General features: G+C 36.2%; 1 protein-coding gene across 1 annotated transcript in view; it reads right to left on the bottom strand.

Annotated features, from left to right (window-relative positions):
• LOC135202298 (transcription initiation factor TFIID subunit 7-like) overlaps positions 1 to 13,448 on the bottom strand; it is a 125,232-nt gene that overhangs the window by 22,614 nt on the left and 89,170 nt on the right. The window contains 1 exon segment of the mRNA XM_064231618.1: positions 11,986 to 12,133. Within this exon segment, the coding sequence (XP_064087688.1) occupies positions 11,986 to 12,133 (148 nt within the window).

The following is a 13,448-nucleotide window of genomic DNA, read 5'->3' as shown; positions in this document are numbered from 1 at the left end:
AAAATTAAGTAAAATAATAAAAAGATTACTAAAACTAATCCAGGTACAAAGTGAATGAAAATGTATACCAATGCTGAAAAGTATGTTAAACACCAAGGAAAGCAACATAGTACACTCAGCACAGATATGAACAAAATTGCACAAGATGTGACTCCTGTAAGTGACGATAATTAGAGGCTTTAGGTGACAATTGCATAGCAGTTGCTAATTCTTATATCTTAGATTGTAGGCTACTTAGATTGTAGCTACAATGATGAATAAGGTTGTATGAAACATAGGAAAAAACTGAGCACTACAACAATGAAGTGACAAGACAAATATTCCAAAGATAATTACAATTCAGCAACAAGGACTCTAACAATGAAGTGACAAGACAAATATTCCAAAGATAATTACAATTCAGCAACAAGGACTCTATTTCCTACTAGTTACTAATAAACTGAGAAATAACCAAGAGAAAAAAAATTTCCTTAACATAACCTCATTACTTACATTTTACTGTAATTATGACCGACAAAACACAGTATGAAAACTGCTATAGTATTTATGTTCACTAGTAAAAATTATTTTCATTTAAACAGACTAAAATGAATGCTACATAATATTTACTAATCTATTCATTACAACACTGCAAATTACTACATGTATTATAGTACTAAGAAAATGGATGCCTTCTTCATTTAGGCTTTCACCTGATTTGCCTCCTTTGAAGGTAGAGCTTGACATATCTAGTATTTTTTTACACTAACAAGAGAAGTACCCCTACTTAGAGATGATCAGTCCTTATTTTAGTCTTATCAGCATCGCTGTTAATAAACTTATGATTTCTTTTTCTTTTACTGCATAAGCTGAAGTGATTTACATTCACAAAATTTTCCTAACCAGAAATGACACTTTCCTTCAGGATATATTTATTCCCTTTACTGACATACAGTCAGCTAAAACACACAAGATAGTTTTAATCTTTAGCATCTCAAATTTTTTTTATAAAACATTATACTTGCATTATGTAAAAACAGTATCAGGCAGACAAAGGATAACATGGTGCTCTTTACTCCAAACATCTTTGTGAAAAACATATTTCTTCTAAAACTGGTATATACAACTTAGACTTAAAATTCATTCCTGTCACTCTCTGGTGGTACTGGAATTCTGCATTTTGTGGAATGTCTCACTTTTTCAAAATACTGTATGACAAGAATTAATAGGATGATGTGGATATATCAAGTCCTTAACTATAGACAAATTTGACAAAAGTTATACTATATCATACCAATGTATTTCAAACCAAAACTCCACAAAAAACTTAGCCGGAAAAAATATATACGAAATAACCGCGTACTAAACTGTAACATTTTTGAAGGTTTTGTAGTTTTTATCCACTTCATCAGCTTTTAAAATGACATTTTAAGTTTTTATCCATTTCATTAGCTTTTAAAATGACATTTGAAGTTTTTATCCATTTCATTAGCTTTTAAAATGACATTTGAAGCAAGTATGAAATCAATATATCAACGATATCCAGGACATCAAATCTAAGATATGATAGGTAAATATAACAAAGTACCATCACAGACTTGGCAGCTTAACAGAAAAGCTGAGTATCAATAGCATTATATTAGTAAAGTAGTGTAGGAGTTCCCTCTTGCCTGGGATATTTAACAACAAAGAAAACTCAAGCCACCATTACTCATTATTTACAGGGTAAATAATGAGTAATGGAAGATGTATGTATGTACTACTATCAAGTTAATTTATATTTACTTTTCATACGTTTAAACTATAATCTAAATTTCTCAAGGCTGACCCTTGTTACTTTAAAGAGGTTTAGTGGACAAAAATGTTTACTGTTATGTACATATCTAAAGGAATACTACACTGGATCATTTTGAGCATATATATATCACTAAAAGGAGCTTAACCAGACATCCAAGTCAAAATCCCTAATCTCACAAAATTGATAAAAAATCAATAAAAACTCAATGGTTTAAACTGGAACCACTTAAGACTTACTGCTGTAAAAACCAATGACTTGCATATTGGAATTACGTAGTCCCTGGGATATAACAAGTCCAAAAGCTACTATACCATTTTCATTCTACGTAATATGTACTACGCATGATTATGAAAAGCAAGGCAGGAATTTAAGGAGTGTGTTGAAGGAAGTTAAAATTGCTAAAGGAAGTGCAAGAGTGATGGAATCACAACAGTATGGTGATAAAGAAAGTGGGTGGAGAGGTGTTGGGAAAGACTGATTATATATTGTATAATAATTTATTTGGGTTATAGATAAGTGTGATTATATATTGTATAATTGTTATGGGTATTTTATGCATTGTTGAATATGGTGGGTGTCCTATATATAGACAACATGTGGTAGATTCTAGAAGGTGTCTGTTGATGTATTTAAGTTGTGTTGTGACGTCATAGGCTGTGACGTCATAGACAAGATGGCGGCGGCGTCGGCAGGATGTAAACAATAACACGGGGCAGTAGAAAGCACGTGTTGGTGGTGTGTGGTTGGTAGGGGAGAGCTCTCTGTCTGGTAGGAGTTGTTTTTTTGGGTCGTAAGTCTTGTGGTGCTGGTGTTTTAAGGTGATTTCTGGAGTGTACTGGAGTAGGAGAAAGCGTACAGGTGGGTAGATTATTCATTTTTATAGAGAAAGAAAGGAGTTAGGCTAGGCCAAAATTCAAACTGGTAGCAGAGGCGTGGTTGATCAAAGATGCCTGGATCCGACAGTGAACAAAGGGAGACTACTAGATGGAGAAGGGAATGTCCTAGCTTTAGCGGATACAAGAAGAATACAAAGAATGGAAAGGTCAAGCCGAAGATTGGCTATTGTTGTATGGAGAAGATACAAAATACCCGGCGATAGAAATGAGAATGAGCTTAAAAGGGAAAGCCGAGAGCTAGTGGAAGCATTAGATAAAGATAAACTTACTGGTACAGAGGGTCCAAAGAAATTAATCCCTAAAGAGAAACTAGATAAAGCCTATCTAAAAGACTCGGTAATGGAGAATTACGGTAGAATAAAAAGATACCTTCTAATAAGAAGAGAATCTAGTGAAAATATGGCGGACTATTTAATTAGATACGAGAAGGCAGCATCTGAGTGTGAAAGAGCAATGGGGAAAGGCGCGCTTGAAGGCGAAGTCAAGGGGTATCATGTAATAGAGCCAGCAAATCTCACGGAAAAATCAAAAACAAATGGTATTATCGGCTTGTGGGCAAGAAAAGCTAGAGTACGGAACAGTGTCGCAAACAATGAAAAGACTATTTGAGGGATTAGGGACTAAAGAGGAAGGCGGAATGGTGGGGTTCGTCAGAAGGCAATGCCAGTTCTGGGAGAGGAGGGAAAACCAAAGATATCGGGGAAGATGGAACCGAGGAAGGGGTGGTAGAAATCCTATAAACAAAGAAGGGAAGGTAACAGTATGTTGCAATATGCAGCTCAGAATGGCATTGGGCTAGGGATTGTCCTCAGAATTTTCATAATAGGAAGAAAACTGAAACAAGACTAGAAGAAAATAAGGTAAAAACAGAAAATGGGACAGAAGAAGAAGAGGTTTATGTAGGAGAAGTTAATAAAATAGTGGAAGATCATGGGAGGTGGTTGATGCAATTTTGGACACAGGGTGTAAATCAAACAGTTTGCGGGGAATTGTGACTAGCACGTATTGTCATGGATTTGAGTCAGGAAGAGTTGAGGAGAATGAGGGACACTAGGACAGAGTCTATAAAGTGTTTAATTTTGGTGAGACATCTTTCAAGTCCGAGGAATAATAGAAATACCTTGATACTAAAAAACAGAAAGTTTTATTTGAAGACGGAAATTCTGCAAGGTGATATACCCTGGCTGATAGGTAAGCAAACCATGAGTAAAATGGGTATGACCCTAAATTTGAAAGAAATTGTGTCATAGTAGAAGTATTAGGGGGAATGAAAAGTAGAGTTAAGAGAAGACGAACAGGGTCATTTAAGAGTGCCCTATAAGGAGGAGGAAGGTAGAAGAATTATTACTGGAGGGTTGGAAGGGAAAGAATCCGAGGGAAATTAAGAACACAATGAAGAAATTACATTTACAGTTTGGTCATGGAAGTGGAGATAAAATATGGAAGCTAACAGAGGAAGCACAATGGAGTAATGGGTTAATCGAAAAAGAAAAAGAGGAAATAAGAAAGTTACTAACGGAACTGATTAAAAAGAAAATTGTGAGGTTTGTAAAAAATACAAAAGAAACCCCGCCAAACCGGTAGTAGGCTTTTCTTGGAGTAAAACGTTCATGAAGTCGTAGCGATGGATGTGGGAGAGATAGAAGAGAGAAAGTTCTTGGTAATAGTGGATATGGCAACGAGATATTGTCAGGCCTGTTGGATAAAAGATAAGAAAACCAGAAAACTATAATAAAGATACTTTTTGAGTGCTGGTTTGCTATATTTGGAGCACCCTCCAAAATATTGTCAGATAATGGGGGAGAATTTCAAAATGAAAAAGTAAGGAGGATGGCAGAAAAATGGAATATTAAAGTATTAGCCACAGCATCAGAATCTCCGTGAGCAAACGGATTATGTGAAAAGACCGTAGGCATGATCAAGGGAAGTGTAAGGAAGATGATGGAGAGGAAGAGGAAGTAGATTGGTCCCTAGCTTTGAAATGGGTAGTGAGTGCTAGGAACTGTTTAATAATGATAATGGAGGTTTCTCTCCCAACCAATTAGTATTTGGAAAAAACCCTTCACTGCCTAACCTAATAGGAGAAGAAAGTTCTAGTCCTGCAAGCAGAGAAAAGGGGATGGAAGAGGGTATGGTAAGGGACACACTGAATGCAATGCACAAAAAGGCCAGAGAAGCATTTATAAAAAATGAGTCCTGTAATAAAATAAGAATAGCGCTAAACAAAAACATCAGAGAACATAAATTTGAAGAGCAGTGGTAGGAGATGAGGTATTCTATAAGAGGGAAAATGAAAATGAATGGAGAGGACCTGCTCAGGTAGTGGGAGTATCGGGAAAACAATAATAGTCAAACATGGGGATTCTTTAAGAGAAGTAGCTAGGATACATGTGACAAGGATTGCAACGACGATCACCAGATACAGAAGAGATATCGGCTAGAATAGATAAATCCCATGGGGTGAAAGGTAGGTCAGATGGCCCAAATGAAGGGAAAGTAGATTGGCTGGAAGGAGAGGAGATAATGGGTGAGAGAAGGAATGCAGACACAAGAGACTATAGAAAGAGAGGTGATAGAGGAAACAGTGGAAGATAACGGGCAAAGTGGGTCAATAGAAAGCGAGTTAATGGAAGAGATACCAAATTCAAAAAGGGAAATAGAGTTAGGGCTATAAACAATGATACAGGACAAGTAGAAGAATGGACTATTTTAGGTCTTGCAGGAAAAAGATCAAGCCAAGCATGGGCTGATTCGTACAATATACGAGACTCACAGTCAGGTGACAAAGGGTGGGTTAACTTGAGGGATTATAGTCAGGTAGAAAAAATTGAAGATGAAGAGGAGGTGTTGCTGGGATTTGAAAATAGAAGCATAATGGAAGCTAAAGAAAAAGAACTTCTAAGTTGGAGAGATAACCAGGTATATGAGGAGGTAAATGATGTTGGACAAAAAGCTATATCTACAAGATGGATAGTAACTGAAAGATACAAAAGGGGGGAAAGGATATGTAAAGCAAGATTGGTAGCTAGAGGGTTTGAAGAAGAATGGCTGAGTGGAAAAGGATGCTCCCACCATGCAATGCTGAAATTTTAAAATTCTGTCTAACCATAATAAAGGTGAAAAATTGGAATTGTTATACATTGGATGTCAAAACTGCATATTTACAAGGTGACGAGATACAAAGAGAAGTGTACTTGAAGCCACCAAGGGAAGATGGTTGGAGGGGATTATGGAAGTTGAAGAAAACAGTCTATGGGCTCAGGATGCAGCAAAGCATGGTATTGTAAAGTGGTGAAAGTAGTGAAGGAGCTTCAAGGTGAGAGAAGTAGACTAGAACCTAATATATTCTTTTGGAAAAAGAACAATAAATTGGAAGGCATTTTGTGTACACACGTAGATGATTTTTGCTACGGAGGAACTGAAGGATTCTTAAAGGAAACGATTGGGAGATTGAAAGGGAAATTGCAAGTAGGAGAACAAGAGAGTAAAAGGTTCAAGTATATAGGAGTAGTAATAGAGCAGAAGGAGAATAGATTTTCCCTTAATCAGTGGCAGTATATAAATTCCATAAGAGAACCAGAGGCTAGAAAGATATACGGGTAATAGAGTGCTAGAACAAAAAGAGTTAACAGAGTACAGATCAGTGGTAGGACAGCTGAATTGGGTATCACTACACACGATGCCAGAAATATCATATGATATTAGCGAATTAAGTAAAGCATTTAAAGAAGGAACAACTCAGGATATGAAGAAACTTATTAAAATTGTGAGAAAAACTAAGAGCATGATGGGCGAAGTTACAATAAGTGAGATGGAAGAAGAAAGGGTTTATTGGGAAGCCTATGCAGACGCTTCATTTGGAAACATAGAAGATGGCCATACTCAACTGGGTTATATTATTTCTTTGACAGATGGGAAGAGGAGAAGTCCCATATGGTGGAAGTCTAGGAAAATCCAGGAGAGTGGCAAAATCCACCATTGAGGCTGAAGCCCTGAGTGTTGGGGAAGCTGTAGAAGATTGATATATTTCAAGCATTTGTGGGAAGAGGTAGTAGGAGGGAGAAATTTAGAAGCCTTGGTTAACACTGATAGTAAAACACTAATGACCGCCATCAAATCGAGCACTGGTGTAAGTAGCAAGAGATTAAAAATAGATATTGCTGCAATAAGGGAAACCATTGAATCCGGGGAAATAAAGGAGGTGAGATGGATAAAAGGAAAGGAGCAAGTGGCTGATGTATTAACTAAAGCAGGAGTTTCAGGGGAATGTATTTAGAATTATGTAGAGGGTAAAGAGTTGGAGGACGAAGGAAATTAAGAGGGAATACTAGGTTAGGAAACAGTCGGAGGGGAGGGAGAAAGAGATAAGTGTGATTATATATGTATAATTGTTATGGGTATAGATAAGTGTGATTATATATTGTATAATTGTTATGGGTATTTTATGCATTGTTGAAATATGGTGGGTGTCCTATATATAGACAACATGTGGTAGATTCTAGAAGGTGTCTGTTGATGTATTTAAGTTGTGTTGTGACGTCATAGGCTGTGACGTCATAGACAAGATGGCGGCGGCGTCGGCAGGATGTAAACAATAACACGGGGCAGTAGAAAGCACGTGTTGGTGGTGTGTGGTTGGTAGGGGAGAGCTCTCTGTCTGGTAGGAGTTGTTTTTTGGGTCGTAAGTCTTGTGGTGCTGGTGTTTTAAGGTGATTTCTGGAGTGTACTGGAGTAGGAGAAAGCGTACAGGTGGGTAGATTATTCATTTTTATAGAGAAAGAAAGGAGTTAGGCTAGGCCAAAATTCAAAAAGACATCTGGAAAGAAACCTCCTGATGATACGGAAACCTGGTGGTGGAACGATGAAGTGCAAGAGGTGGTGAAATCCAAAAAAGATGCAAAAAAGATCTGGGAAAAGTAAGGACAGCAAGAGGATAAGCAAAGAGTTTTATGCAATGAACACCTGTTAAAATGAGGAAAATCCTAGAAAATTCCTTGAAGATGGATTCCTGAACCTTGGTATGACACACATTATTTGCTGGAAGGAAGTAAAGAAGTCACTATAGAGGATGAAAAATGGTAAAGCAATAGGACCAGATGGAATTCCTGCAAAAGTGTGGAAGAGCCTGGGAGAAGAAGGAACAGGCATGCTGTGGGGACCTAGCAAAGAAAATATACAGTCAGGAAAAGATACCAAAAGAATGGAGAGCTAGCTTTATTGTGCCTATCTATAAAGAGAAAGATGACATCCAGGTTTGTGCAAACTACAGAGGAACAAAGCTAATGTCTCACACCATGAAAATCTGGGAAAAAGTAATATATACATCAAAGAATTAGAGAAGAAACATCTGCAAGTGAAGAACAGTTTGGTTTCACGCCATGAAGAGGAACAACAGACGCAATGTTTGCCCTTCGACAAATGATGGAAAAACACCAGGTAAGGCAGAAAGGACTGCATATGTATGAAGGAGTAAAACAGCAGGTGAAAAACGGTGTTGAGGTAACTGAATGGATACCAGTAAGAATTGGTTAAAATCAGGGATCTGCTTTAAATCCTTATCTTTTTTACCTTATAATGGATGTGCTATCTCAAGGAGTAAGAGATCAATCTCCCTGGTGCATGTTCTCTGCTGATGATATCATGTTATGCAGCACCAACAGAGGTGTAGTGGAGTTTTTTTTTTTTTTTCCCCCCAAAAATAGGAGCAATGGAGGAAGTACTGGAAGGCAAGGGATTAAAAATCAGTAGAAAGAAGATTAGTAGGGAAGGGACAAGGTTGAACGGTAGAAAAATTTAAGTATCTTGATTAAACAGTAGCTGATTATAGAAATTTGAATGTAGAAATAACACACAAGAGTGCAGGCTGGATGGAAAAATTGGAGAAAGATGTGTATAAAACAGTAGTGAGACCACCTTTGATGTACAGAGAGTAAAGAGAGTGCAAGAGTAGAAATTGGATGCTGTAGAGATGAAAATGCTCAGATGGATGTGTGGAGTAACAAAAATTGACAGGATAAAAAATGAAAGAATAAGGGGAACTGCTAAAGTTGTAGAACTACCAAAGAAGGCCTAAGAAAGAAGACTGCAGTGGTATGGCCATGTGAGTAGAAGGGAGGAAACATGCATGGAGGAGAGTGATGCAGACGGAGGTGCCTGATGGGAGAGGAAGAGGAAAACAGAAGTGAGGGTGGATGGAGACAGTTACATAAAATCTGAGAGGCAGGCAATTGTCAGGGGATGATGTGTTTGACCGAGGCAGGTGGAGAAAAGCTGCCAGAAACACTGAGAAGATGATTACATATCATTCAGGCTAAAAGTAGTCCCTAAAGAGAACCATCCAGATGAAAGAACTTACTTTTTCACACGAATCTTTAAAGTTTCAACATTTTGTGTACAATAACTTTAACCTAATTCAATACTACAACCAAAAAATCAGTTCTTATTAGATAAACATTCCTTTAGGGCTCACTGTCCAAGATATAACGATACCTTGGATTTGAACTGTTTGATTAATATCTTGAGTCCAAAAATAAAACTTGACCTTGGAACACAGAGTACCAATCAAAACATTTTAGCTTCAAAGGGCAAAATGGAAAAAAAGGATCCTCACATTCAACACAAAACTGAAGAGTTACAAGGTTTCAGTATTTTCACTAACAGTGAGGACGAGTGGCCAGTATCAAGAATTTGGAAGACAGTGAGAACATTGCTTCGTGCAGATTTTCCCCATCTGCATTTTTCTCATGAAGACAATTTTCCAATGCAGATGGTCTTCACATACAAAACTGGTATATCACTGTAGTGTTTAGGCTAAAAAATATAAAGCTCTATAAAGCATTAGAACTATAAAGCATTAGAACTTATTGTACTGCACCTTTAATTATACATATGTAATACCTTTATCTGTCATTATAGATATATGAGGTTACATCAAACATATTTAGTTAAAAACTAAGATAATAGCAAATTATGTAACTCATTAACTCACAGGATTAGTAGTAGTAGTATAGGCACTGTCACAAGGACAATTTTTTGGGGGGAAATTTGTGTACAACCACCATTAAGAACACCAAAAGGTGCTCTCCTTGTAACACTGGCTAAATTCTTTGATGCCATGAACACCTGGTTTTCTTATTTCATGGAGCATTGAATATGCATTTACAATTGATGCTATCCATTTCATATATATTTACATAAGTGATATACTTTATGCTACCCATTTCATATGTAAGTTTTTATATCAGAATGTTGTGCTTAAAGCAACGTAAATTATCACTTTCCACAGCATTGGCTTATAGATTACTGCCTACAAGCTATGGGCCCAGCCAAAGCTGAAACTGATATATATTATTTCATAAAGAAATAACTCATTGCTAGAGTACATTATACTATACAACTCAACCAACATGCTTCTACTGAATATGTTTTATTGTCACTGACTAGGTACTGATGTCCAGTTTTAAGATGAGCATGAGTAACTTTACTTTCACTGCCAACACTGACTACTTTGGATAAATTCTAGCATCATGATGCAATAATATGCTCATGTGTTAGTGCCTTTAGTTATCCAAGAATTCTACACTCTTGAGAGGATACATTACCTTTAATGATTGTGATCCTACTTCCCCCTACACAGACTGTTGGGCTACCAATTATTTCAATGTGCCTTAAAAAACACAGCACAGACTACAGGTTCTTTGCTATCTGTTTGGTTCCTAATTGAACTGCTTTCCTCAGTTCTCTTCAGTATCTTACTATCTACCCAACAAGGTAACTCTTACAGAGTGCTTTGCATGGTGATAAATGTTCTTTGCACTGTTCCTTCTCAGAACCCATGTGAACTGCTTTCTGCCATATACTTTTTATCTATTCTCCTTTGTCTCAAGCCTAACTGCCCCACACTTCCTTAACCTTGCTCTAATATTCATCTCCTATTTTAAAACAAATACTTCAGATGAGCCCTACAAAAGTTTATAGACATAGCTCAGGAGCTTACTACTACTACTACTACTACTACTACTACTACTACTACTACTACTACTACTACTACTACTACTATGGTCTACATTCATTATAATTATTATATATTAATATATTCTAAGTATATCTAAATACAGAGTAAAATTCCTACACTTTCCTACTGCAGAAATGAATTCTCAGAATACAGTATGCTACTCTACACAAAATCATTCTGAAATGCCTCAAAATCCATTGAAATACTAGTGAGAATAAAAAAAAATTGTCCAGCAATAATACAATTGGGAGGTTTAAGAGGCTTCACCCTTCAATCCATAAATCAGATAGGAAGCTGCATCTGTTGAGTTAGGTCAAGATGCATCCACTTAAGTGCCAGTCATACTTTCTGGGCAAAGTTAATGGGTAATATTGTAATTCATTCTTAAATGTAGAGGTGAAAGCCAAAATAAAAAAAAGTTCAGATGGACAGCCCATTTGTATACTAATGGGTAAAAAACATTTATATCAGAAACAAAGCTGAGAGTTCAAGGAAAACAAAACTGACAAAGAATCGGACCACTGCAAAGAACTTTTTGTATTGTGTACAATGCGACAAGCAAAAAACTGTAGGCAGTAACCTTTTATAGTAACTCCCTCATTTTTATTTCTAAGTAACCTAACTCCCTCATTTTTATTTCTAAGTATATGAAATTTTGTGAACTTATACAAAGCACCATGCCCACCAAATCAGCTGGAACCTCCTGAATGCAACTTTGACCATGTAGAAAATATAGTATTCTTGGGCTCAAATACAAAGTTGCGTGGACACAGAGATGGAGCAACACGACTGAAAATTCCTATATCTAAGGCCCCTCCTGGAAAATTTTTGGCAACCTTCATTATCAGCGGTGCCTCAAATACCATAATATATACAATAATGTAACTTATCACATCCCACACTATATCCTTACATAATGTAAAATAAATCCTGCAGCTGTTAAGTAATTTTCATAAATTCTAAATCATTTCTTGACAACCATTTAGGAATAAATGAACCAAGAGATGTGCACTTTCATGGTGAGGCATACAGTTGTCATGACAACACTAAACTACCATGTGAACCATCCATATAACTTTTTTTAATCATAAATGCTACTCACCATTTCTGTCTTTTCAACAAATACTGGGTTTTCTTAATAAATAGACAAAGACATATTTCCCTCTCATAAACTAGTGAATCCACTCAAACTAGTCATTATCATCCACACAGACTTAGATTTTCATTATCGATCTCAGAGCATACTGCAATTATAGTAAGCAAGAAGCACAATCTTCACAAAAGCCAGAATTTCATACCTTTACTGCCTCCTTTCGTAGGTATTGGTGTTTGTGGTTTTGATGAGAAGGAAGAACCCTCTTCTTCATTGGGAAACATACCAGAGAAATCCGTTATTAGTGGTGTCGATGTATTATTTTTTCCATTTGGACTTGTGTTTGATTCATTCTAAAAGAGAAAAGAGAAAATGCATTTATTCTAAAAGGGCCAAAAAAGAATATTACATTTAGTTAATAAAGCATGAACGTTATGCAAATACAGAAAACTGTAAGACTAATTTTCCCCGTACAGGGTTACATGTTTAGTGATTTCTCTCCAATGACTTCTATACTAATATAGTATTCCTATTTGGTCCAAGTCTTCACCTAAGCCATCTCTCCACAATTTTCTTCCCATATGAGGTAGTGTGTGCAGCATTATTAGTAATATCTTAACCAGACCACTTTTTTTAGTATTAACAATTCCTTGCAGTGTCCCCTTGGCCCCCAATTGCATTTCTTTGTCATTTGTATTTTTTGTTTACATTTTTTTTTCCTGCTATCAGTCAAACTCTGAAACTTGGCCTCGCTCCAATTTTCAAAACTTATTTTAATACAAATTCTTCATGGCAACCAAGTAAGAATCTACATACATATGTACTTGGGTGCTCTTTTGTAATAACGATCCGCAATTTTTTTGCCATTCCTAATATAGTTTCACCCAATTTCCATATACTATACTACTTTTATGATTGTGTGCTTAACTATACTTTCTTCCACATGCTTGAAACATCTAGACTTTTAGGCTTTTAATTAAGACCTAAACCAATATTTTTGATAACAGAAAACACAGTATCAAATCAACAGGGACCACTATTTATGATGCCCATCCTGGGAAAAATCTATCATAAATCTATAATATTTATTATCTGATTATGCTAAGACAATTTGCTAAATGGAACAAAAATGATTTCACAGCTTTCCCGAGTTTTCTCTGGTTATTTTTACATGGCCACTTCTCTATAATGCCTTCATTTTCCTACTTTAATTTGCCTAATATCATTCTTAGTATTTTATCGCCTCTTTTTGCAGTCAAATTCAGATAACCACAACCAGCTCTTAATATAATTTTGTTAATATGTATATGTATGTAGTTGAAATGTATGCAAAAAAAACTATACTTCCTTCACTCACTGTTCATGATAATTAGCATACTATCAAGTCAGCCAACCCTATGAGAGACGAGTGTTTTGGCTCAATAGTCTGGTAAAACTACCTATTGATAATAATATTACTCTATAACTAAATGATCAACATAAAACACACAGCTCCAATAGTTTTATAAAATGCTTTATTTTACAATGTCTTGTTTTTGAATCAAGAATAGTAGGAGGAGAGAATTTAAAAGCCTGAGAGTAAGGGAGGGCAGCAGGCAATTTATTGCATAACTAGCCACCTCAGAGTTCATGGTATTAATGCAATACTTGACACAAGCGGAAAACCAG

This window comes from Macrobrachium nipponense, chromosome 30, assembly GCF_015104395.2.
Source record: "Macrobrachium nipponense isolate FS-2020 chromosome 30, ASM1510439v2, whole genome shotgun sequence".
In the NCBI taxonomy this organism is placed as follows: Eukaryota; Metazoa; Arthropoda; class Malacostraca; order Decapoda; family Palaemonidae; genus Macrobrachium; species Macrobrachium nipponense.
Note: the sequence above shows the minus strand (reverse complement) of the source record. Positions and strands in the feature narration are given on the sequence as shown.